At 45.6% G+C, this 27,380-nt stretch overlaps 1 protein-coding gene across 5 annotated transcripts in view; it reads right to left on the reverse strand.

Moving 5' to 3' along the window:
- Window positions 1-201: 201 nt before the first annotated feature.
- The window catches only part of UBE2D2 (ubiquitin conjugating enzyme E2 D2), a 32,774-nt gene continuing 5,595 nt past the window's right edge, over window positions 202-27,380 (reverse strand). For 3 of the 5 annotated variants that reach the window (XM_031607098.2, XM_031607096.2, XM_031607101.2), the window contains exons 2-7: window positions 24,482-24,545; window positions 20,106-20,137; window positions 19,941-20,018; window positions 19,747-19,852; window positions 7,931-8,024; window positions 4,238-7,502 (exon numbers count right to left, since the gene is read on the reverse strand). In XM_031607098.2, coding sequence (XP_031462958.1) covers window positions 7,418-7,502; window positions 7,931-8,024; window positions 19,747-19,852; window positions 19,941-20,018; window positions 20,106-20,137; window positions 24,482-24,545 — 459 coding nt within the window. In that variant the 3' untranslated portion in view covers window positions 4,238-7,417. The other 2 variants (XM_031607100.2, XM_031607099.2) reach the window with 1 other exon arrangement.

Here is a 27,380-nt window from a genome sequence, read left to right on the forward strand (position 1 = left end):
AGCAGCGTCAGCCACAGACACGCGACCGCAGAAGGGCAGGAACGCAAACACAGCCCCGGGGCTGGGCAGAGCATCCCGGGCACCGCAGGGATGGGCGGGGACAGGAGGACGGGGGTGACAGACACACATCACGAGAGAAAAGAAACAAGCCGAGGCGAGCTCAGAAATGGGCAAAAAGAGCAAAAAAGCAATCCAGGCACGGTGAGTTGAACGGCATCGTTTAATGGCGACCACACGGCAGCAGGTTACAGCAGTACAGCGGGGTCAGAGCAGCTCCAGGTGCGCACGCGCTGCGGGGAGGACACGTGCAGGGTCTGCAGACACCCACAGAGCCGGGCTGTCCCATCCCGAACGTTCCATCACGCACCCCGACGGCATTTCTGGTCCGCCCGCATTCCCCGCAGCGCTCAGCTCTGACTCACCCCCAACGGCCGCCGCTCGCGCTGCCCGTACAGCGCGGGGCAGAGGAGGGGAAGAACCCGGCAGGTTGGGGCTGGGAAGGGAACTTCTGGCTGGGCGCAGGAGCTGGAGGCGCTTCGCTATCGCTGAAGGATGAGGTCACGCACCCCTCGGGGCTCTCCTTGGTTTTTCCAGCAGCACTGCCTGCACCGGAGCGCAGTGCGCTCAGCTGAGCTGTGACACAGGAACGCATCTCGCACAGGGCCGGGCCTTGCAGCTCCCGGCAGGGCACGAAGAACGCCGCCCGATGCTGCACCCAAGTGGCCGCACGGCTCTGCTGCTGCAAGCGGCCCGGGGAGCAGAAGGGCTGCCAGGACGCACAGCAATGCAGCAGCAGCTGGGGCTGCCGGGGCAGGGAATCAGCTCCTGTTTTCCATCCCACACCTCCATGTGATGCACCCAGAGCAAAGAGGAAAAGCTGCGGACGCTTCAGTACACTGCTGACTTGGAAACACTGCAACTCAAGGCAGACGTGATTCCTGTGCTGCCAAAAGGCTGCGTGGCACTGAGGCTGAGCTGCAGGCAGCGCCGAGAGCCATCGGCCTCCAGGAGCCGGGCTGAGCTCCAACCTCAGCAGCTCTGTTGGCCTCTGGGCCAGGACATCACCTGGTGAGCCAAAGGGCAACTCCTGCACAATGACAGCATGGGACAGGAGCACTGAGAAGTTTCTGAAACACACAGGATGGTGCACAAGTACAGCACAGCATGCAGCCAGTCCCTGCACACCCAAACAGCAGTGCTCTGCCTGGCGGAGTGGTGCTGGAAGGTGCTGTTGTGCCAGCACTGAGTGCTGATGGGCACAGCACAGCACTGCCACAGCTGCACCCACCCAAGCTATCCAACACTTCGATTGAAAAAAAGCATTTGCTGGAGCAGTGGTGCACCCCATGGAAGCGTCAGTGCAAAGTGAGCCATGCGGAGTGAAGTAGTGAAAATACATCAAGTTAAGAATGGACAGAGTGAAGAAGTTCATTGTGTCACAAACTTGTGGCTCCCAGGAACTCACCAAGCTGAGCCCACGGCTTCCCGGTTATTTGAGCACATCAGAGCACAGCCAGGCTCAGAGCAGCTCCTGGCCCTATGGAAGGCTCCTGGCCAAATCCTGGAAGGCTCTCCTGGACAAACCCACACAGGACAGCACCCATCAGAAACACCTCTCATTTCAGCTTGCTTTTCCTGAACCACAGTGTTTGCCATGCTCTCGATGAGGGACTCCAAACTGCTTCATTTCAAAGGGAACAGTCGTCCTAAATGGGATACATCTAAGCTGAAGCTGTTATCTGGGCCTTCACTGCTACACTGCCATGCAGCTGCTCTGCTGCCAGCTGCACTCCTGTGCCTGTCAGCACTCCGCTGCCTGCCCTCACAGCTCTCCTGACACCTCCAGAACTCCTCCAGCAGCTGCTAGGTCAGAAAACAGAGCCCTCTATTAGAGAAGCCTTGCTCAGGTGGCTCACCAGTAAGCAGCCAAGGGGAATCCTACATCCTACCTGCTGCAAGGCTCCCATCTCCAGCCCGCTCTCCTTGCCGTCTCCAAGCAGCAGATGGCAGCCCTGCGAGGGGAACAGGGATGGCCTCGGCCTTGTGAGGAGAACGGGATGCTGCTGATCCTGCTAGGAGAGCAGGGATGGCTCCAGGACAGCTGCTTCGTGCTCCCTCCATGCACCACACAGGGCTGCAGGAGCATCAGCCTGCACACAGAAGAGTTCAGCCCCAGGTAAGGCCAGACACAGGAAAAGGACGAGACAAAAGCAGATGCCTCAGGCAGGCGTGCAGCCACCAGCATGCATTCCAGTTCCAGCAGGTTCTTAGCCAGGGCTGTGCTGCAGCAACGGGCACCTACCGCTTTTCCAAGCAGTGCGGAGGCCTCGTGGCACAGCGCACGGCATCCAGGAGCAGCTCACAGCCTGCATGTCACTGCTCCCCTCACCTGCAGCTCCGTCACACCTCTGCCCAGCCCTCTGCCTGCAGCAGGAGAGGCAGCAGCCCTCACGCCTGCAGGAGATGCACGTGTAGCTCAGCGCCACCTACAGCTCTGCACAGAGGACTCCAAAACACACAGCTCACACTGACAGCTGCAGGTGTGCACACGAGGACACCGAGAGATGAGACGAGCAGAACAGGTTTAGACCAAAGGCAGTGGACATTTATTCCTCATTTGTGCAAGAGTGTAAAGATGCATTTGAGAATGGATGGGACACACTCCTGTGGCGGCAGAGCTGGAGGCCACAGCCTCTCCTGTATAGTCGATGGCTTTTTTTACAATTATACTAAGAGGAGAAACTTGCAGACTCACCTATTCACACGAATGATGCTGGCAAATACACTTGTATACAAAGAAAAGTTCCAAACTACATTTTTCACTAGATTCAAGTGAAGACTTTGTTCAAAAAAGACACATACAAGTACAATTTAAAAGTGTATGAACATTTGCAAATGTTTAGTGCAAAGTAATTATGTAAAAGCTACATTTTATGAAAGTTTGTGCTGATGTGTTTGGTAGTTTGTTTTTTTTTTTTTTTTAATACCCTTTTACATCCATTATCTTAATTACATAAGGTTTCATTTACCTACAGTACATATGCATTGTGTTAGGTCCCATGCAAGTGGGAATAATACCATTAGGCTCTGTAAAATGTCACTGATTCTCTTTAAGTAAGCTGCTTATTTGGTTTTAACAGTCAGGTTCCTGGCACAATACACATCCTGCTCTGGTGTGAGAGCTCCAGCTCACGTCTGCCTCATTCGGGTGCATAGCCTTGTGTGATGCAAACCAAACTGCTTCATGATTTTCAAATGCAACCGTTTGTGAATGCAGGAGTTCTAGAGAAATCCATCGTTAGTTTCAGCCTGTAACAAACTGCTCTTAATAATTAAAAGCCTATTCACACAGAGTTATATGTAATGACTGTAGTAATCAGTTTATTACACAGATTAATCATTCTTGAACGTACAAGCTCCAGGGGAGCAGTTGGGTTTTTAAATATACACAAGTTTTCTGTCAAATGGATTTTTACCCTTACATCCAGAAAGACCTAAGCAGTTAAAAAACTTAAGAAAAATAAGAGCTATTAGCTATGTATTAACTGAGAAACCACATACAAACCAAAAAGAGCATGAAGGAGGGGAGAGAGTTGAAACAAATCAACATCACTTGATGCACTAATAGCTCCGATCCATTTAAATGTTGACCAGTTAAACTCAGACCTTCAGCACAGGATGTGGGCATGGTTCAATTCATTGGTCAGAACATTTACCTAAGGTGTAGGTCCTTCAGAATAAAATGAATACAGAAACGGCTTCAAGTTCTTCACCTTGTTTTTCATAACTGTTATGAGTTTAAAAGGATTCCACTTAAAATCCTTCATGGATCAACAACTCTGCCCCCAGAAATATTAAATCCACCGTAACTCTCCCATTCACATTTTATTACCCAATTTAAACGAACAAGGAATGCTTTTAGGCTCACAAAGTTATGACTGAAGAACCAGCTTTTCACACACACACTTCTCTGCTAGGAGTCAATGTTGGTACGGGGAAATACAGTATTTCTATTTTGTTGTTCCAAGTATGTACAACACGCAGCACTGCTGTATCAGGTAAACATGTGCACAGGGGAAGATGAGGCGTGGGCTCATAGAAAGCAGTCAAATGGAAATCAAAAGGACTTTCTCTTTCAGAGTTCCCCTATCTTTATTTGTAGAGGTTATCCAATAATTTCTTTAATTACATCGCATACTTCTGAGTCCATTCCCGAGCTATTCTGTTGTACCTGTATGTATAAAAAGAGGATTTACTTAACATAACATCCCATAGCATTCCAGCTCCCGCAGCTCAGTCTGTAACAACACCACATGAACTTGAGACCCTCCAGCAGCATCGTTTTGTAAAATTAAAGGGAGCAAATGGAAGTATTGTGCCAGCAGGGAAACAAACAAAACCCCACTGCACTTTGTGGAGAAGAACCAAACGTGCCCTATTTAGAGCGAAGGCTCTCTTTGTGATTCAAGCCACAAAACAGACCCAGAGCAGGTGTGAGAAGTATTTTCCAGAAGGTTTCACCTGCTCCTCTCCCAGCTGCTGTATCCCTGGAAAACTTCTACTGCAGGGTTTTAATTTAGGCATTCTGGAAAAGCACAGATCAGTGTCGCCCTCCTACTCCCCCAGGAAGTTAAGCCCACTACCCGGGACACCCCGAAGTGCCAAATCCTAACATGCTCATCTGCATTTAGCTTTGTGTTCATGGCTACCAGGACACACAGACTCGTCCACTACAAGTTTTTATTCTGAAGGCACACTCTGCTCCTTTCTCCCAGCCACCTGGAGCTTCTGCTCCCCTTTACAGCCAGAATCACATCAGAGGAAGTCAGGATAACTACATAAAACAAAGCAGTGGTTGTGACTTACAGTACTAATAAAAGTTGTGTTTCTGACTACAGAATTCAAGTTGTTCTACAGAGTTTGCAGATAAAGCATCACAAGGCAGGAAGTTTTCTAGTTATTTATACCAACCAAGTTTTTGTGCTGCAATTTAGTCTGTAGACAAAGTTCTTTAGCTTAAGAAAATTGAGAAACCACAGGAAAACTGTCACTTGCTTTGAGACTACTCAAAACCAAGTCCAGATATGTGTAAGCACAGAAGTTTCTGACTCTGGAAGAAGGGGAAAAAGCTCCTACATACAGTAAATAGCAAAGAGCAATCATACACTTAGCTGAGACTTGACACGTGCACTGAAAATCTCACAGCTCTGATTAAAAACAAGATGTACAGAGTTCCCTATTTCTCAAACACACAAGTTTGAGAATCATTTTCCCTTCCTTCCTTGCTCTCTGTAACTTCAGGAATTAACACCAGCGATCAGAGCTGGATGGGAACAAGGAGGTAAAAAAAAAAAAAACTCACATGATCACATGGCAACTACAACTACAAAGAAGGCAGTGCTACTCAGTGAGTTCTCTGCTTTGCTCTCCACTGACAGTCAGGCTTCCCACATCCCTCACATCCCTAAGCCTCTGGGCAGGGGTTGGGGGAGCAGAACCCCTCCCACTGCTAGGAGCAAGCAAGCCTGAGAGCACCTCAATGTGTACATGTCTATGGGGCCACACAATGTGCAACCCAAGATCCTGAGAGAAGCAGCTGCTGTGGTTGCCAAGCTGCTCTCCATCGTATTTGATAAGTCATGGCTGTCAGGTGAGGTACCCACTGACAGCAGAAAGGGAAGCATCACTCCCAACCTTCAAGAAGGGGAGAAAGGAAGACCCAGGAAACTACAGGCATGTGACCCTCAACATCTGCGCCTGGAAAGATGGAGCAGATCTTCTCGGAAAGCACTGAGATGAGGAGGTGATGAGAGACTGGCAGCACGGCTTCACCAAGGGCAGAGTGTGCCTGATCCACCTGGTGGCCTTGTATGATAGAGCCATGGCACTGGTAAAGAAAAGAAGGTAAATTGCTGTCATCCACCTGGGCTTCTGCAAGGCCTTTTCCATGGCCTCACACCACATCACTGTGTCTAAACTGAAAAGAAATTCATTGGAAGAGTGGGCTAATCAGTGGATAAGGAATTGGTTGGTCACAGCCAGAGGGTCAACCGCACCATGACAAGGTGGAGGCTGGTCACAAGCTCAGGAGTCCATTTTGGTGCTCTTCAACACCTTTATGAATGACACAGCAAAATCAAGTACACCCTCAGCAAGTTTGCTGATGACCAAGATGGACAGTGCATTTGACACCATAGAAGAAAGAGGTGCCACCCAGGGGGACCTGGACAGGCTGAGAAGTGGGCACAAGTGAATCTAACAAGGTTCAACAAGGCCAAGTGCAAGGTGCTTCACCTGGGTCAGGGTAATCCCTGATACGCATACAGGCTGGTAAAAGGTAGAACCTGCCTCTTCTCCCAGGCAACAAGCTGGAGCCAGGGAAATGGCCACAAGTTGTACCAGAGGAGGTTTAAGTTAGACACGAGGAAAAACTTTTTCTCTCAGAGAGTGGCCAGGTACTGGGATGGCTGCCAGGGAGGTGGTGGAGTCACCATCCCTGCAGTGTTCAATAGGCATCTGGATGAGGAGCTGCAAGATCTGGTTTAGTGCTTGTGGTAGCAATGGTGATGTGAAGACAGTTAGACTAGATGATCTTATACATCGTTTCCAACCTTGTAATTCTATGATAAGAGCTGAGAGCAGCCCTGAAGACAAAGGCTTTGGGGTTCTAGTGTGCTTACAGCCTGGAAGGACAACAGTATTCTGATCTGCACCAACAAAGGGACACAGCCATGATGGTGAGGAAAGGGACTGTCCCCTTCTGCTCTGCCCTCATGAGCCCCACCTGGAATACCCAGGCCCCAGGCCCTCAGCACAGGACAGACATGAGGTTGGGGGAGCAGGTCCAGGGGAGGCCAAGATGACATTGAGAATGTGGCAGTACCCTCCTCACAAGGAAAGCCTGATGATGCCAGGCTTCTCCAGCATAAAGAAGAAAAGGCTCTGGGGAGAACTCACTGTGACCTTCCAAGTACCTAAAGGAGATCGACTTCTTGCATGATCTGACAACAGGATAAGGGGGAACAGTAAACTAAAAAGGAGAGACTTAAGTTACATGGTGACAAGAAAATTCTTTATTCAGATGGTGGTGAGGCTGTGGCATTGGCTGCCTGGAAAAGCTGTGGGTGCCCTATCCCTGGAGATGCCCAGGGCCCTGGCAGCCTGAGCTGGTGGAGGGCAACCAGCCCATAGCAAGGGGATTGGAACTGGATGGGCTTTAAGGTCCCTTCCAACCCAAACCATTCTATGCTTCTATGTTTAAACTGGTGCTTTTAAACAAAACAATTTAAACCTTCTCATGAGTGGACTTCTCTTCAGTTTTGCAGTTGACCTCAGAAGAAGCTTGTGTCCTCCCACCCTCTCTCTACACCACTTGTTCTTTTCTTGGGTTGTCAAATGAAGATGAAATAGTATTTTGTTATTTCTTTGCTTGCATGACTCCGTCAACAACAGCTAGCATGGAAACATCCTCCCACCGAAGTAACTTGTTCTCCCTCTGCTGGCTATGTAGGATTAAAGCACACAGTAAAACTGGTGAGATTTTAGAAGCCTTAACTTAGCATCATATGAAACAGATCTGCACTGTTCACTTTACATTTTCATTAAGCAAACCTGCAATTAACAGCTACCACACTAATGAAAAACTATTGTGCACAATGAAAATGCAGTAAGAAACTCAAAGAAGAACAATGTCTCTGCTTACTTCTACCAGAAAATGTCTTTTTCCTACAGCAATGAAAAGCTGTCAAAACAGCTGTATTACACAACCCATGAAAACCTAAATCCACCACGTTTACAGTGTTAGGAAGGAAAAAATGGAAGTTCACACTTCTCTCCAAGTTGCGTGGTTGTTTTTTTTTTTTTCCTCAGTTCCCTTTTACTATTAAAGCATCAACTCTGTGTACGTTACACTTTTGGCTTCCATACTCACTTTTCTCTATCTGTTTTGTAGATCCGTGCAATCTCAGGCACTAAAGGATCATCTGGATTGGGATCACACAACAGAGAACAGATGGACAAAAGTACTAGGGAGAGAGAAAAAACACTGCATTAGTTTAAATACAGCTAAAGACACCTGCAAAAGTCAGGCAGCCTACTTGCTTCCCCCAGGCATTAGCAGCATTTCTTAAAACAACGTGCAGTAATCCCACATTCTTCAGCCAAGCCACTTTGAACAGAAGTTCTTAACTAATCAACTGTGCATAACTACAAGTTTTTCCAATCTCACCACCACAACTGGGAATCCTCTGGACAGGAATATCCCACTAGAACCTTTAAAACTTAAGGGAGAAGTGTACTGTTTGAAAGCCTTCTTAGAAGCATACCTGCTATTATACTTGAAATATTATACACACCAGAAACAAAGCACTGAACACAGAAGCATCAGTACAAATAGGTACTGTATATACCCCGTGTCCCACTTGCATGGATGCTGCCTAGCATAGCATCAATCTTCATCCATATAAGGAGCCAGAAGATTACAGACAGATGTGTACATTCCTACACTCACAACAAAGCAGAAGAGATGAAGAGGTGTAAGTTATAAGCAAAGCACATCAGGACAATACTACATGAAGCATGTCAAGGGCTTCTTGCTCTCTAAGGAATGCCAAACATTCCTTTGATCATAACTGACTGAATGCAATACAAACAGTGCCACTCCACATGTCCTCCTCCATCAATAGCACTAACAGAGTTGTCACAAGGCCTCCTCGAAGCATGTTGGAGATGGCAGCATCTAAAAGTCTGAAGGCACTGATCTATCAGAACTTCCATCAGTTGCTACTCTGACCTGGAGCAGAGGAGGCAGAACTGGTGCACTGAAACACATGAGTAACAAATAGGAAGAGAGAATAGCATGCATTCCACAATTCACTTTTTTTTTTTTTTTAAGTAAGCTTATAAGAAAGATCACAAAATAAAGAATGCCAAGGTATAGCTAAAGATGGGGAGAACAGATCTGATATTTGTGCAAACTGCAGAAGATTTCCAGTAGGACAGAAGTGAAAGCTTCAGGAGACACTCAGTGATGAGCACAAGAACCCAGGTCAGTTTTCCTGCATGTTTCTGTAGACTCATCACAGGCACAGTAGGCATTTCAAGTCAAAAGCTTCCAGAACACTAGTAAGTTCACTAGTAAGCCCTGTTCCTGATTTAAGTGAACATACTTCCTGCTCTCAAATAAAAAGCAATCTCTTCAACATCTTCTTCCACTTTGGATCAGAACAGCACCATTACCTCAGAAGAGCTGCCCATCTCCAATCAGACAAAGCTCATGGTACACATGGTACATCACACATGGTACTAAGAACTGAGACTTCCAGGATGGCTGGTTGTAACTGGCAACTATAGGAACAGCTCTGCCCCACTACTATCAGTTTCATATGTAAGAACTCAGTAACATGGAAATCAATCTGCCCATCACTGTAACATTTGGGCTATGCATCCCAGTGAAGTCTTTACTGAAAGTAACCTTTAGAAAGAAGAACATTTTACACTTCGTAAGTATTAACCAGCACAAAGGCTTACCATCAGAAGTACATCTACAAATAGCTTTTAATTTTACATTCTTTTCGGTCTCAGGAACTTTGTTACCAGCCATCTCTTGCACTATTTAAAGTTCCACAAGCTTATAGTTTAAGGAAAAACTGGGATTTACGTTCTAAATCCACTATTGCCAATTTCACTCTGTACTCATGACTTTCTACTGTTCCCTCGTAATTAAAAAGAGCATTCTGCACAATCAATTACCCCTTGGACCATTCAGACAGCTACCTGTTTGAACACAGCTTCAGATCTTAATGATTTTAGCTGTGTTCTAGAGGCATGTAGGAACCACTAGACCAGAACTGCTGTCCCTGACCAAGGATGAAAAAGAAGGCGGACAAGGCTGTAAGAGACACAGCAGCTCATCACCTTTAGCTCTTCCCACCAGTTTCAGCTTTGGTCTCTCTGCCACCTTAGACAGATCTACCAGCCAATATAGCTTGAACACGGCAAGTTCCTATAGCTCCTTTCCTGTGGCCTTTGTATTTCCAGACTCCATAGACAGACACTGAGGTTTCCTCAGGTGGTAGGATGAGTAAGAAAGATTAACATCCATTCCCTCCTTTAAACAAAGGAAGAAATCAAGCCAAGGAGCACCGGAACAGGCACTGAAGGGCCGTGGCCCCAAGCCATTGGAAGTTAAGGAGCATTGGGACACAGCTCTCAGACACAGGGTTTCAGATTTGGATGGTACTACACAGAGCTAAGGCTTGGATTCAGTGATCCTTGTGAGCCTTTTCCAGATGGGAACATCCCATTTCTGTGATTCCATCCAGTTCTATTTTACCACATTCCCTTAGTTACCATAGATGACTTTGCACTAGATGGCTTGCCTCAAAGCAGCAGCACCCACCTGCACACCTCTGTTCAGCCCCATCTGCTCACCTTCCCCAGCCACCAACAGTGCAGCCTGCAGCACCAGGCAGCAGCTCCTTGCACACCTCCCAGCAGCCCTTTCCCAGCACAGGCAGCAGGAAGGACAGGGTGCTGCTCCATGCCCACAGGGCTACAGCAACCCCCAGTGACACTGCCCTTAACATGGCCAACTCACCGGTCAGTACAGAGAACACTGCCATGTACTCCTCATTGAACGAGGCTGTGCTTTTTTAGAACTCCATCACCAGCTGTGTGCTTTCAGCAATGAGTTCTGGCATACTAATAACTTCAAAAACAATTTCTAGATTTTGTCTTGCAGTAGATCACTTCTATTGCAGTATCTCTCCAAAGTCTTAGAAACGGGAGTCAATCATGCAGTTTCAAGCTGCACGGACATTCAGTTGCTTTTTTTTTTTTTTTAGATCATTAATCAGAACTATTCTCCACTACTTGCACTGACTTACAACTTCAGATCTTTCAGTTTTATCTGCAAAGCTTCAGCAAGCAAAGCAGTTTTAACTGGAATTTATTTCAAATGGTTTATTTTGATAGACTGCTGAAACCAGCCAGCTGTCCAAAATAAATTCAGAAGTTCTTCTGTTGAGCACACAGGCACAAGTTTGAGACCAACCAACGTCAGCAGTCTATAGACCACCATTAAAACCCCTGGAAAGAAAGAAATATACCCTGGCATAAAATTTCAGAACCCAAGTGTAAGAGGAGAGAGCAAATAATTAGCAGATCTTTAGGAGTGTCAGTTATTTCTATGAGCTCTTTGATGAGTAATTAAATAAGCCAACACTGTGGAAAAGAGAATGAGCAGACCACCTTCTGCAGGGCAACCGAGTATTACTGGAATGAATTTCACAGTAGAGCCTTGATGTTCATTGTCAAATGACAGTATTAGCAGAACAGGTATAGTGTACAGCAGTAACAAAGTTCAGAAAAGCAAGTCTTGTGAGCACTGTATGAGGCTGAATGTGGTGGTGCAGCTTGAAGCCAAGAGATTGAGTCCATGTAGTAGGCGTGGAAAACGAATGATGCAGAGAGAGCGGCAACAGTCCATTTATTAGAATTTTGGAGTGATAATTCCTACAGCAAACGAACTACTGCAGTTCAACTTAATCTGCACAAGACATACAGAGTGACACTGTTTTATGCCATGGTCTGTTCATCCTGCTTGATAACAGACAAGGCTGCTGCAGTGCTCGTGGAGCATCAGTTTGACTGCATTTCTCAAGTCTTTCACTGAGAGAGATATTAACAGTTTGGGAGCGTGCGTGCTTCAGAATCTAGGTTTGCATTTGTCAGTAGTAGTAGAATAGACAAAATTTAACTTCCCACTGACTCAGAGGGTTCAAGTACTGAGTTATTTCTCATCTATTCACTCTTAATTGCCAAAGCAGTCCAGCCTGTAGCAAAACATTAAGCAAATTAAAGCAGTCTGTTAAAGCCTCCTTTCATTCAAAAATTGGTTTTCCTCCAGCTTTGTTTTATTTCCCTGAGTACACAGCCTGTTTAACTCCAATACTTCAACTGTGAACTCCATCTATCTCCCACAGACAATGAGAACAGCTTATCCTTTAGAGGACTCCTCCCTTCTATGAACTAGCACAGAGCAAGTACTTCACAACCTTTAAATAAGGAATCAGGAGAACAGAACTAATCAAGGAGAAAGACTGTTAACAAAGTGTTTCTAAAGAAGCAGTGGGCTTAGCTCCCCCACAGAGTGCTGATAAGGCACTCTCAAGCAGTCTGATCACTTAACACTTGATATTGGTTAAGGATGCTTCAGCAATGTGCTCTTTGAAGCCAGCTGAGGTCTACCAGTGTAACAGTGCACACCCCTGATTTAAGTCTACTTGCAAGACCTCCCTTTACACTATATAAGGCTCCAAAATTCAAGGGTAGCCTGTCTCAAGGTAGCTCCAACGTGCAGGGAATCATGCCATTTACAGCTTACCAACAAACTTAACACGTTGTTGCTGCAAGATTCACCTCAACTTCTCAGTACACTTTTGTGATGTGTTCTTGAGTCACTGACAGTGGAGTCTGCCATTAGGCTCTTTTATCCTTCTCACTCTGCCAAACCTCAGATTGAAATTGCAGGTAGATACATGTTCAATATGTAAGCTCCATGGCTGCGTTTCTTCTGCCACAAACAGCTCAGTCATTACTCAGGACAGGATTCACAAAGCAGGCTCTTTGCAGATCCTTCCAGTGCAAGCCAAATGAGCAATATGGAGAACAATTAAAGCCACCAACTGCCTACTGAAACTTGCTAGTGGCCCACACAACTCTAAGAGACCCATCAAGATCCCAGAATAGAGCAGTAAACAGACACCTTTATAAACCACAGGCCCCCACGGAGCCCACTGGGGAGAGTAAGCTCCACATCCAGAAGTCTTTCCTGGAGTTTCACTAGGAAAGTCAACAGAAGACGGCAATCAAGTTCTGTTGGTGGCAGGGATGACTATCAAGTGCATCATACAGTTCTGACACCTTTGCATTCCTGGGGCATGCAGCTGCAGCTGACAGTAATCTTAAGAGCCAGAAGAAGCTGTGTACCAGCCTCGTGTATGACACCTCCACACAAATGTGCAGACAATTAGACCAAGTCTAGTCCTTGTCTGCTGTAGGAAAGGTTACCACTGAAAGCCTCTATTTAAGCCTCATTAGGAGCACTAAAGCTACACTTCTAGTTTCTCTAGGTATCAGCACTACAAAAGGCCAATACCAGCACTGCACTGTAACACCATACTGAGACTGTGATCCCAGCTAATTAAGAAACAAAGATGCTATTTATGTAGAAGCCTGATTTGTGACCCTAAGGCACAGCCTTCCACAAGATTACTAGGAAGAACTGATGATCATCTCTGCTTTATCAGTGCAGAAATCATCTACAGAAGTGAAAACACTATTTCTAAGAAAGCCAGAGTGGATCTTATATCAGTTACTTCCAGCTAGAATCTAACTGGAATTCCAAACAAAACTTGGCTCAGTAGCCATTCATCTATAGGTCAATTCAGGACGAGAAGCAACTGAGGAGCAATGGAATTTCTGCATGAACCAGAGAGAAGAAATTAAAAAGCAAGCACCAATTCCAAGCTAATGAGGTACCTGAAAGAAGCTTCTTAACTGGTGTTTTGGCTCAACTGCTGCTTGGCACTATTACTACTCTCTAAACAGGTCCAATCCAGGGTACCAAGGAGCTCAGGTAAGAGACAGCTAAGGCATTCACCGATGTTCTGCCTCCACAAAGACCCTGCTAATCTTTTTTGTTAAGGGCAAAGAGCACTCAAATACATCAGTGAAATGAGGAGAATAGAGCAGCTGTCTCTTAAAGAGAAGTTACCCCTCTAGAGTCAATTTCTATAAGGGGTGAAAGGCCTCATCAAACCAGGCCAGTCTTATCCCACCAAAAGATCTATTTCTAAGGAGAGGGCAAACAAAGACTACCAAGAAAGTTCCTTTTACAGTACTGGCAAAGCAATGAGAGCTCCTTTCAATGTCAGGTTGTCAGGATAGCAGGATATGTACTCAGCTACCAGTCCCGGCTCAAGTCACACAGTCATCTCAAGATCACCATATAATCAAAATGCCTGTGCACTGACACAGAGCAGGAATCCAAAAGAAGGGCCCACCCTTCCCTGCTCTGCTCCAGGCAAATTACAAACACTACGCCACTAAGTTCTTCCTGTAGAAAGGGATTAGTTATCCTTCTAGAGAACAGGCTACCAGCTCTGACAGCATTTTGCTTTCTGATCTTGCTTGTACACAGATGCATGCTTTTCAACATCAAAGTAATGAAGCTCAGGTTTAGCTTAGCCTGATACTCTGGGGACTACAGAATCTTAGACGGTATGCATTTGAGCTTTGGACACATCACTGCTCAGGAACTCATCTCCATTCCAGGGGCCTTATCCAGCTCTCCTACTCCCCAGATCAGCTAAAGTTCCTCCTTTCCTAACCATTAGCTTGGCAGCTAAACCCTCCACATCCAGGTCCAGTGCAACTTGGGGCAACTTGCTGCTGCTGTTGAAGTGCACACCTGAAGGACTTCCACAGTGAGGACTTAGAGGCTTTCTGCTGAGGACATGCACAGAGCACTCCTAGATGGTTTTACAAAGCTTCACTTAGCAGCTTTTAGCTCTGCACGTGGAGCTGACAGTGCATCAGGACTACTGTGAATACCAAGGCAGAAGCTGAACAGCCATCTCTGCGTACAGCACAGGCACAGCCACTCAGAAGGCATAAAATAAAAATGCTCAAGTGTATTTTGGGAGATACTGAACACAAAGTACTTGACTGCTGGAAGTGTTTCTAATGTTCTAAAGTTTCTAACAACCAGCATGATAAATGATACCACGCGGATTTAGCTTTATGTTCTTGATTTTCTTTTTTTAAACTTCAGTATCATTATAGCTGATACATTGTGCAATTTGATAAACTGACTTTGAAACAAGTTCACATATACTGAAGATGAAGTGACAAGTAAACATGAAATCTGCTGAGGTTCTACCCTCTCATTAATACAGAATAAAAAAAACAGCTCAAAACTGACTGCTGGAAAAAGCATTTGCCTGTACAATCACTACATTTGAGTTTCAGACAGCCATTTGTCTCACCTTCAGAAGCATCTGGGGTCTGGAAGTTCCAGAGTTTCACCCAGAGCGAGCTAACTGCCCAAGACCAGGTTCAGATGATTTACAGCCATCTCCAAGGACAGAGACTTCACAGCTTCTTGCCAACCTGCGCTGGTGCCCATGCATTCTATCAAGGGGAGCTTCTCAAAGTTCAGAGGAAACCTCTGGTCAGATGTGGGCCTTCTCCATGAGGAAACTGAAGACCTGGTCATGAGGGATATGGAGAAGGCTGAGGTGAAGCTAAAAATGACTTCTTTGCCTCGGTCTTCACTGGCAACAGCTCCAGCCACACAGCCCAAGTTGCAGAAAGCAAAGGTAAGAACTGGGAGAAGGAACATCTGCCCACTGGAAGCGAAGATCAAGTTTGAGACCACCTAACAATCCTGAAGGTGCACAAATCTAAAGGATCAGATGAGATCTATCCCTGGGTTCCGAGGGAACTGGCAGATAAAGGCGTCAAGCTGCTACCCAGCATATTTGAAAGGTTACCACAGCCTGGTGAAGCTCCTACTGGCTGAAAAAGGGGACACAAAACCCCCATTTTCAAGAAGGGAAAAAAAGAAGATCCAGGGAACAACAGACCACTCAGTCTTATCTCTGTGCCTGGCAAGATCACAGAGCAGATCCTTTTAAGGTCTTACTGAGGCACATGGAAAACAACAAGGAGGTGATCAGTGGTAAACAACAAAGGCAAGTCATACCTGACAAACTTGGTGGCCTTCTATGATGGAGTTACAGCATCAGGGGATAAATGAGGAGAAACTGATGTAGTCTACCTGGACGTGTGCAATGGGTTTGACTCCATCCTGCACGACATCCTGGTCACCAAATTGGAAGAAAGTGGATTTGATGGATGGACCACTCACTGCATAAGAAATTGGCTCAGTGATCATATTCAGAGAATTGTGGTCAACAGCTAAATGTCCAAGCAGAGACCAGCGATGAGTGGTGTTCCTCAGGGAATGGTGCTGGGACCAGTGCTATTTACCATCTTTGTAACAAACATGCATAGCAAGTTTGGAGATGGCTCCAAGCTGAGTGTGCAGTTGACATGCTAGAGGGAAGGGATGCTACACAGAGGGACCTGGACAGACTAGAGAGGTGGACCCATGCCAACCTCATGAAGTTCAGCAAGGACAAGTGTAAGGTTCTGCACACGGGTTAGGGCGATTCCAAGCACAGATACAGGATGGGCAGAGAATGACTTGAGAGCAGCCCTGAGAAGGATTTGGGAGTGTCAACTGATGCAAGACTTAACATGAGCAGGAAACGTGCTTGCAGCCCAGAAGGCTGCATCAGGACAGATGTGACCAACAGGTCGAAGGAAGCGATTCTGCACCTCTACTCTGTCCTTCTGAGACCCCACATGGACTACTGCATCCAATTCTGGGGCCTCCAACACAAAGACATGGAGCTGTGAGAGCAAGTCCAGAGGAGGGCCACAAAACAGAGGGCTAGAGCACCTCCCCTACAAGGACAGGCTGAGAGAGCCGGGAGTCTTTAATCTGGAAAAGGCTCTGTGGGAACATTATAGTGACCTTCCAGTACCTGAATGGGACCTACAGAAAAGCTGGAGAAGGACTTTTGTAAGGGCACGTAAAGGACAGGATGATGGGAAATGGCTTTAAATTGGAATAGGTTAGATTCAGACTAGATATTAAGAAGAAATTCTTTACTGCGAGGGTGGTGAGACACTGAAACAGGTTGCCCAGTGAGGCTTTGGATGCCCCCACCCTGGAAGCATTCAAGCCCAGGCTGGATGGGGCTGTGAGCAACCTGAACTAGAGGAAGGTGGCCCGATCTATGGCAGGAGGGTGAAACTAGGTGATCTTAAAGGTCTTTTCAGCCTAAAAGTTCTACTATTTAAGTTGAATTCTTTAAGTGAATGAGACTGAAGTTACTCACTAGGTATGGTCTTCCAATGCACCAAATGTAAACTCCATGGCTCCTTTGTTGAACACCCAGCACACACAGAAACACAAAGAAAGAGAGCAAGTTGCCCAATCTTTACTAAAGAAATACTTCAGTTTAACACTCAACTTGCACACTACTTGCCAAGCTCAAGATAAAGTAGAGTTTTCCCAAATATGCCTGAGAACAATTGAAAGCAGGTGAAGACACTTTGTTCTTCTGTTACAGATTACAGATTCTTACTTATTAAGACAGTGATAACACCTCTGAGTTTATGCATTCTGCTTAAGCTTTGGAATCAAGGTAACCACCAAGGTGTGTTTGCAATTAGATCTACAGATTATTTATTTGACAATATGTACTCTTCAACAAATACCTACTTCAGAATTACTAAGAGTTATTTGTATTACTGTCTCCAAAGTTCCATGTTCTCCCTTATTCTCCAAAATCCATTTTGAAGAAGTGGTCAACATTAAAGAAGAAAGCAAACCCAAGATGCTAGTCACCTCTACTAGCATAGTTGCAATCACCTCAAATTACTTACAGTGGCAGAGAAACTTCCTTGGTCATTAAGCAGCCTGAAATCAAGGTTCTGACAGCCCCAAGCTAGTGACTATCTCACCCTGCAAAGAGGGCAGAGGCAGGTTCCCAATTCAGATAGACTGCCCTTTGGAGCAGCCTGCCATCTCCAGAGCAAGAGGAACCACAATCCCTACCCTACCTTTACCACTTATGTTATCTTAATCAATTAGCACTGTCATGATTTCCTCCGTATTTCCACCACAAACAGATGCTACAAGCAGTAAGTCACCGCACACCACTTAAACTTTTCCCCTACAGGGGAGAGCAAAAAGCAGCACGATCAAGAAATCTGGACATAGTAACTGCAACGTAACATCTCATCTGTGTGAGCTGCTGGTAATGTCATCTTCCAGATGCCTCAGAAAGAAGCTGCAAACGATAAGCTGTTAAATGGAAGAACTGTTTCTAGTCTTCCTCAATTTCTGGACCAGTAGAGAAAGCACACCCTTCCCCAGACCCACGGTGCTGCTTTTAACAGGACATAAGGCATTAGTCATTCAGCATAAAGCTGAAGTCCTGTTATTCACAGAAATTACCTAACCCGACAGCTTTTCCTATTAGCAACACATTTACTCTTCAGTAAGGCTAACCAGGAAGTCACTATGGAGCTGACACAGCCCTGAAATCTGTAACAATACAGCTACAGCCTCACTGAAAACAAGATTTCCACCCTAGAAGACTGACACTGTATTCACAGAATTTATTTGTACTTGATCAAGACAGGAATGCCTCCAACTCTTGCCCATTGGTAATTTGGTCTACTTTCTTACAGAAAGCGTCTCTTTCTTCTGACAGAAGCCACCCATCAGCATTTCTTTCGCTGCTTTTAACTCTATCATGAATTAACACCACGTGAACTCGGTAAGACTTCTCATTGGTCAGATCTGCATGCATTCTGTGCTACACACAGGAGAGCTTGCAGGGAGTTCATATGAAAGCACAATGAGAGACAACTGGTCAGTAATATATATGCACCTAATCTCAAGAAGCATGCTTTAGGAGGAGAGATGGTGACAGAATGGCCTCACTGATCCCATGAAATAGACTAAGCCAGGAGGATGCAGTTTGAAGAGGATCAGAAAAAGGAGTTCAAGGCAGAAGAAGAAAGGAGCTGGAAAAGCATGCTGCAACTGGATTTGATTCATAAATTAAGTCAAGGTATATTTTGTGATTAAAGCTCTCTGACAGCCATTAATAGAAAGTCTGGTGATGCTCTCAACTAGCCTCTTAACTTCTCACCCTACTTCTGTCACAATCCCAGTATATCTTCCAGTGTTTACATGCTATTTATCATCTCACAGCATGTATGCTAACTTCAAAATCCCTAAGACAAGTGAAAATAACATATCATGCCACACTACATGCTCTGCAGTTGTAGAATTCTAATCATTACATTGTGATTACATGTTGTATATGTTAATACTACTTTAGTACTTCCAACAGTAGCTAGTGCTCTACAGAAAGCATTCATAAAGAAAGCTCTTTATGAGAGCACAGTCATTTGCTCTTTACTGGCACTATTCCTTCAGTTCTCAAGTTACAGTAAGGACCTTCAGCTTTGTGCAACAGCAGATTCACTGCCATCGAGAGATAAGATTGTTTTGCCTTTCCATTTATTTATTTATTTTTTTTTAAACAAATGCCATGTCTTCAGCTGGAGGGTATAGGAATTAGTGACCTCAGTAGAAGGGAAACAGTTAAGATAAGTAAAGAGTCAGCTGCTAAAGAGTGAACTAAAGAGTGTCTGAGAACATCACATGTGGTGGAAAAGAACTGCATGTTTTTGTTGGCCTTTTTTAAAAGGCCACTGCCATTTTCTTACATTCTACTTTGTGTACAATTTCAGCACTGGAGTCTTCTTTTGTCATGGACTATGTGCTTTTAAGTTCAAATGCCTGTCCTAAAGTAGGGCTTCTTGCTCAGAACTGCCAAGACTAAGAACTTAATTCAGTAAGATTTAATGGATCTATGAGCAAAACCAAACAGCCTCCCTATGTTTGAAGGAAGTGAATGATCCGGGCTTGTGAAGAACAAGTTACAAACTGCACATGAGGCCACAAGACTGAAGCTGTGATCACAGAAGCAGTTAATAACAATAATGCTGCATTCTTAGTATTATTTTTTTACATTCTAAACCTAGATCAGTAATTACAGCAGAGTAAAATTAAGTGAGCATTGGAGGTACCTTTTGAAATAGTTAGTGCTGGGGACCACTGTGATCGTAGAATATCAAGACAAATGCTGCCATTACTGTTAATATTTGGATGATAGATTCTTGTTGTAAATGCAACCTGCAGAAGAAGGGAAATTTCAGTGTAGGCTCACAAAAGTACATTACACCACACGGTAATGAACAGATCTACAGCACAAGGCACTCACCTTAGGTGGTTTGAAGGGATAATCTGTTGGGAAGTGAATTGTCAAGAAAAATACTCCACCTTGATAGGGACTGTCATTCTGTTAAGGAAAAGGAAACATTGCAGTTTGAGTTTTTACAAGAAGACTGGTCATAGAAACTATGAGCATCAATTCTCTCATACTTACTGGTCCCATTATTGTAGCTTGCCAATGGAACACTGAAAAAGAGAGAGATTTACTTCAGTTTGGAGAAGCTCAAGTAATGAATACTTAACATCCCGAGAAAGCAGTACAGAAAAGTCTATTTTAAAAACAAAACCTTCTGAGAAACTGCAAGGACACCAGCCAAAAAGCTCAACAGAGACAGGGTGATGTACTCTGTATTTCATGTACATTTGGTCCACGCTTTCAGAAACTGTTGTGGTAGCATACCTGTAGCTGCACCCTGAAAGAAATCCCAGCACAATAAAAACACAAGAGCTTACTCGTTTCAGACCCAACAAATTTGAGCATTCAATTAGGTAGTTTCCAGAGAAAGTCTGCCATTACCTGAATCAAAGCCCAGTTTCCAATAGCTGCACTGCCCTTTCAGAGTGAGTTACAGCAAAGGCACAGAGTAAGTTAGTCTCTTCCCTCAACAGGATTTCTCCTGTGTGGCTCCTTAACTGAACAAAGGGTAAGCCTAAGCCTTGTGGATTCCACGTGTAAGGAGTTCACCTACAGTCAACAGTGTCCTGACCAAACATTTAACTTCAGCTTCCACAGAAGCATGAAAACTTCACTAAAACAACAGAAAGTAATACAAGTCATAGAAAAATGTAAGAATGAGTCTGCTAAACACTTGAGACCAGTGTGCCAGAATACTTTAGGTTAAATGGAAAAAAATTAAGTCTCACTCATATGCATCTGTCCAAGAGAACATCTTAATCTGGTAATACAGAAGGCTTGTGAAGAACGTCTTTGCTGCAGAACATAAGGAAAATAATCAGTGCTGTTAATCTGTAATAAAGCTCCCTAGTATGTACTTCAGGTTTCTTGCTTTCTCCTAACACTCCAAAGTTCATAGCACACTACTTTAACAAATTATTTCTCAGGTATTATGGGGATTTTCCTCTGCCAGGATGTTGGCTGCACCACGTCTTTAGAAGCGGGGAGCAGAACACAAGCTGACTCGTGGTACAGCCAAGTCTTTAAGGCACAGAAGTTGAAGCCATCTGCAGCTGCACACTTAACGTGCAACAGTGCCCCCAGCTTCCACCACCACCCCGGCCAAAAGGTAACTGTGACACAGTAACACTGTATGCCCTACTCTAGTAGGAGCTGTTTTTAATTACACACTGTGCAGGCACTACAAGTGAGTATGAGCTCAGAAAGAATGGAAAAGGGCAGAGTAGAAACAGCCCTGCCAAGACTCAAGAAGTACAAGAGCAGCTGGTTCAAGTAGCAGGTTCTGTAACAAAGGGTATTACAGCTGCTGACAGCAGCTAGCAAGGAAAAACTACATTCAGCTAGACTCAGGAAATCAAGACAATGCCTCATTTTCAAATGCGACATTCACCCATTTTAAAAGGTTCAGACAGCTTCAGAGCAAGTCCACTGATAGTAGCTGGAGGGGGAGAAAGTGGAACAAGAGGACAAAGGGGTGGCAAAGAGACAGTGAGGAGTGCAACACTAAAGAACACTGAGATTTTCACATGTATCAGTAGATGCTGGTTAAGATTGAGTCCAGCTGTGCTGGAATATATAAAAATACTGGATGTTAACTTGAACATCTCTGCATGCTAGGAAGATCAACTGTGACACCTCACCACAGCCTTAAACCAATAGAAACCAGAATTATACTACAATCTGGTAATGTAATCCCAACCCAATTTCCTAAATAAAAGATGGAGCCAAACAGAGGATAACAAAACCACCTTATCCAAAGGGAAAATATCCAAAGGGAAAACGTATCCAGTCCCTATAGTTAACAAAGCAGAAGCAGCTTTTCCCATTCCAGAGTTAACGAAACACTGGGATGAGCTGCTGACACATGGAGACAGTTTACATCAGCTGGACTAGGTAGATACCACTTTGAAAGCACAGCATGTTCTGAACACTGAAAAACATTCTGACAAGGCAACCCAGGCAGGCCTAGAGCACAGAGAGCACCGTAAGAAAGGCACCTTCCCACTGCTGGAACTGGTATTCAGTTACATACACCAGAGGGCGAGCTCTTAACAGTGGACGATTTTCAAGGATCTATCAGAAAGGTGACACAAAGATCTGAGTATTAGTGCCAAATCAAGAAAGCTTTGAAGTAGCCCTCAACCACACTGCTCAACTCACATTACCAGTTACCAGCTCCTCCAGACAACTCTGACTGTCTCTGACACACTTCTGAAACAATAAAGTAGATTATTGTGGCAAAAGTCAAACTTGCAAGTTTGTGGGAAGAAAATCCTCAGATTGGCTCTGCACCTTACTGAATCCCCTCCCACACACCTGCAAGCTTCTTAGAAATACCATTCCTAAAGCAGGAAAGTGGCAGAATACCTACAAGTTTGTTAGTACTCCTAAAAGCCCTCAGAAGCAGGTACAGCTTCTGCTTGCCTGAAGGCACTGCTAAACAGTAATGCCTCTACAAAAAGAGAAATATTCAGTCTTTTCATTCTTCAGTGAAGAAGTGCTGTTTTTTAACCTTGTCTTAGACTTATGAATTTAAGTTTCTATACACTGCAGAACTTCCAAATAGCTCAAGAGAGATTAACTGCTAAAACTGATCAGAATCATTCTCGTAAAAAGAACACCCAAGCCTATGAGCTCTCAGCACAGACGGAGGCCTCCATCCTTAAACATTCCTTACTCCTACAAGCTTGGATGCTAGGCTGAGCAGCAGCCTTGTCAGAGATGCTGCTGCACAGCTGGATGCACCAGCTTAGTGAGCACCCCAGTAACAGCTGAACTGATCTTCTGCAGCCTCTTTGACATGGCAGAGCCTCTACAAAAGCATCAACATATTGCCTTATCTCAAGCATTTTATGCTTTAAATACTCACACATCTAATTCATACCCATCTGGATTTTCCCCCGGGCAGGCTGTAAAGTTGCAAAGCAAGAGGCAACCTTACAAGTGGTCCTGTCATTGCAGGCATCTTACTGACCTGACCGTCTAAACTGGGACCAAATGCTTAATGCTGTTACAAAAAAAAAAAAAAGTTGCACTTTACCAAGAAGTGAGAAATGTTAATGTAAGAAGGCCTGAACAACTTGTGAAATGACTTCAGTTCTGTTTAAAAGCAAAGGCCTCTCACAAAACAAAACACACAAAAAACAAACAACCACCCAACACCAATGGCTGCAGTAGGGAGCCAACAATTAAGCTCTGTTATTCACAGATGATCACAGCAGCCTGGGGAGCATGATCTAGAACTCCAATAAGAGAGATCCATATGAAGCCTATTAAATCATGCAATGCATCTTGCTCTCTTCTAGGAGAAAACACGTGAGCAAGATAACAGGAGATCTTACCACAAAGAAAAGAAATGCAGAGGAAGGCTTTGAACAGCAGTCTCCTTTCACACAGCTGTTTGAGCTTCAAAAAGGGCAGAGAAAGATGCCCAGGTCACACGTACCAGGAGAAAACAGAGCAGCTGGTGCCTGGGCCAACAAGGCAGCCCCAGCTATTCCTTCCCAGCACACTATTCCCTTCAGGGGACCTGGCAGAGCCAACTGCTTAGAGAACAGTACCATGCAATTTAAGGATCCTCTGCCTGCATTTCATCTCACAGCCAAGCACCCACATACAAATCCAGTAACAAACCTGTCACCACAGCAAGACCTGCACGTTCAGATTTTGCATACTCAGAAGTCCTGAAGGAGTATCAGATTGAGTTAAGCCCTGCCTAAAGGTCTCAACTTGTTTTTCAGTCCTTACACTGGCATACTCCAGTATTGCATACTGGTTGTGCACCAGCACAAACCAATTAAAAACAAACAGCTTTTTCAAGTGTCCCTGTAACTTAAGATCAAAAAATACTTCATAATTCAAGCTTCAATTCACTAATTAGTTTTCCTTCCATTCACATTTTACCTTGCTACCTTCAAAGACTGTACGTTGCCTTTTTAGGAAATGCAGTGGTTGCTTTAAGTCCTGTGTAAAATATAGTTAACTGTGACCTTGATGTACCACCACCCAGCATTAGGAGCAGATTGCTTTACTTCCACAGGACCACGTGACTACACTATATATAATTTAGGTACCAAACAAGTTCAGACAGCTGTAGAAGACTGCACACTGGTTGGGCCAGGGTGGGACTGAAGCTCACTGCATGCTGACCGCAAGTGCTGATACGAGAATGCCAGAGCACAGGGAAACAGAGCTGCCCCATGAAACGGGCACAGATCCCAGGTGATCCACAGGGATGGTATTACAGAACAGCACCAAGTATCAGGCTGGTAGGGGGAACAGTCTCCAGTACTCCAGCTGAGGGCACAGACAAGTTCTCCTTATGGAGAAACTAGGTGTTCTGTTTTAGAAGGGAAACAGAGTCCACACGTGCACACTGATAGTGGCATACTTACTGTCATCACCAACAGGCCCTGCTGAACACTGTGCTGGAGGATCACGTGCCAGGTCATTCAACTCCTAGAAAAACAAAAAAAACAGAAACAGTTGTTTCATTTAATTCCAACACCACTCACATTACTGTTATGAAAGCCGCTGGTGGCACTTGGACTATTACTCCTGCTCTTTGTGGGAGTACTGCTCATCAACTGCATACATCAGTGAGGTGAGACCACAGGAATGGTACCACCACCAAGCTAACACCCAGGACACAAAGTCACTCGTGAAATCAATGCAACGTATTTGGTGCACACATCAGTTACCTCTCCTGGGTTTCCTGACACTCCACTCACACAACCCTCACTAAGTCACAGGGCCTATCAGGTTAATTTTGCCTTTGCTGAGAACAAAGCTTAGCACCTTGATTACATGCTGGATTTCTCATGCATGGGACCATGTCCAGGCCACAGAGGCAGGGCAGCTCCAAGCCAACAACCCGCTGCCAGCCCTCCCCCTTCCTGCCCCATAATAGCTCCCAAGCTGCTCCACTACAGCACTTTCACTTACTGCAGAACTTCACTCACCCTGTTGTTTCATCAGACTAGAGGTGGTTGGACAACAAAACAAGGCCTTTGGTAACTAGCTCGAATGCACCAACACAGCCCCACATTTCTGAAGTACCTGTATCAGCCAAGCCTCACTCAAGCAATCCTCTGACAAGTTTTAATGTGTGACTGCATGGCATGAGCCAAACTACCCCAACCTTCAGCTTGGAGCAGACCTTCAGCTGGGCTCAGGACCCACACCTACCCACTGCTCACACCTGCAGGCTGCTCAGGAAGCAGGCACTGAACAACATGCACAAATGGAATAAGATCCCAAAATTCAACCCATCTGTGTTGTCCCAGGCTCAGCCACTAAGCCTAATTCCCTTGCACTGAAACAGACACTGAGCATGCAGCACCTGCTGAAGCGGCAATGGCACACCTGAAGGTGGACAACACCTCCAAACATCTCCATTAAATAAGAGGGAAACCCTTCAGAGTTGCAAGTCAGTTCAGAGCAGCCAATTTTAGCCCTGTAAGGATTCCCTTCTTCCCCCCTGCCTGAAACATGAGCCAGCAAAGAGATCCGTAAAGCACTCACTCCCCATCATCACACTTTACACCACCCACTGCACACCTGTTCTAAGTCCAGAACAGGAAATACATCAAGCTCCAACCCGAGCTACAGAACTCTGCTTCATCCCACAGCAGTGTGTGTACTGTGACAACATTCACAGAGAGGTGGTCTTACAAACACAGCACCCCTCAGAGCAGTGCTCTGAGCTCTGCTCCAGTCCCAGTAAGCCCAGCACCAGGCTGGGCAGCCAGCTCTGTGCCTTCCTGCTCAGCTGACAGGCACGTGTTCCTCACCACACAGCCATGGAGAGTGCAGCAGCTCTCTCTCTCTATATATACACACACCCGCTGTAAGTACAGACCTAAGAACTTAAAAGTATAAATAAAAATTCAGGAGCATACCTCATTTTTCTAAGAGCCTGTAATAACTGTGTGAAGCACAGTAACTTCCGAATGCTATTGACCCTGATCTCCTGGAGAAAGCAATTTAATGCTACAGTACTCAGAATTCTAAACACATCCATTAGAAAAAAAAAAAAACACCTAAGCCTCTCCTACGTATCAGCTGGCAGCCTCTTCTCTCCCACTGTGCACACCTACAATGCAACAAGGCCACTTTGGGAAGGAATACCATTGCAAGAGCACACCTGTGTCATGTAAGACCACAAGCTACCAGTGCCTAGGTTTCAGAGCCCAGCACACATCTCTTCCACCACTGCAGGGAAACAAAAGGTGCAGCTGGCAGAGCTGCCCCACAGCAGCACCTCCCCAGCACCTCACACGGCCCCACTGCAGGCAGGGCTCACAGCAGCTACACAGCAAAGCTCAGACAGCAGGAGCACCCTTTCTCATCAGTGTACTATTTCCTTCTCCTCAATTTTGAGTTCCAGGCAGAAAGGATACTTTAACTTTTGTATCTGTGAACAGTATCTCACTGCAGAGAGGTGACTGGGTCACACCACGGGGGTCACTGGTGCAGCTCTCACTGCAGGCAGCATTTCAGGTTCTGCTTTACAAACTCAAGTTGCAGCACCACAGACTGAAAGACCTGTGTAAGTGATGCACAGACTCCTTGCACTTAGAGAACTTTTGAAACAACTTTTTAATTAAGCTCCTGCAACACAAAGCCCTGCAGCTGCTGTAGGGCAGCCAAAATAAGAGAGGAAAAGCTGCATCTCCACAGGGCGCCTCTGGAGCACAAGCACTAGCTGCAGCATGGCACTAGGTCCATCTCAACACTGCAAGGGCCAACTGCATAATGGTGGGGTTGGGAGGGCCCTTACAGCACCCTAACCTCACCCCTGCCATGGGCTCAGTGCCCCCAACAGCTTAGGCTGCCCAGAGCCCATCCATGGCCTGGGGCACCTCAGCTCTGGACAGCAGTACCAGGGTCTGAGAATTCCCCCCTCATACCTGAGCTAAGTTCTCCTCTTTCTTAGTTGAGAGCCATCACCACACTTCCTGACACAGATGAGAGGTGCTCTGGCTCCCCAGGCACCCTGGTGGCCTCTCCCAAGCTCACTCCAACAGACCCACATCTCTCTTGCGCTGGGCCCCGGAGCTGAACACTGTGCTGGGGAAGGATGATCCTCATGAAGAAGGACAGCCCCCTTCTTCACCTTGCTGCAGCCCAGGACACAGCTGCCTTCTGGGCTGCCAGCACACAGCTGGCTCACTGCTCTCCACCCACCAGCCCCTCCCCACAAGGCTGCTCAGTCCATCAGAACTCAGTCTGGGATGGGGAACAGCCCCCATCCAGGAGCAGCACCCAGCATTTTGGCCTGGATCAACCTCA

The sequence above is a fragment of the Phasianus colchicus genome, chromosome 15 (genome assembly GCF_987193195.1).
Source record: "Phasianus colchicus chromosome 15, bPhaCol1.hap1.1, whole genome shotgun sequence".
Classification (NCBI taxonomy): Eukaryota; Metazoa; Chordata; class Aves; order Galliformes; family Phasianidae; genus Phasianus; species Phasianus colchicus.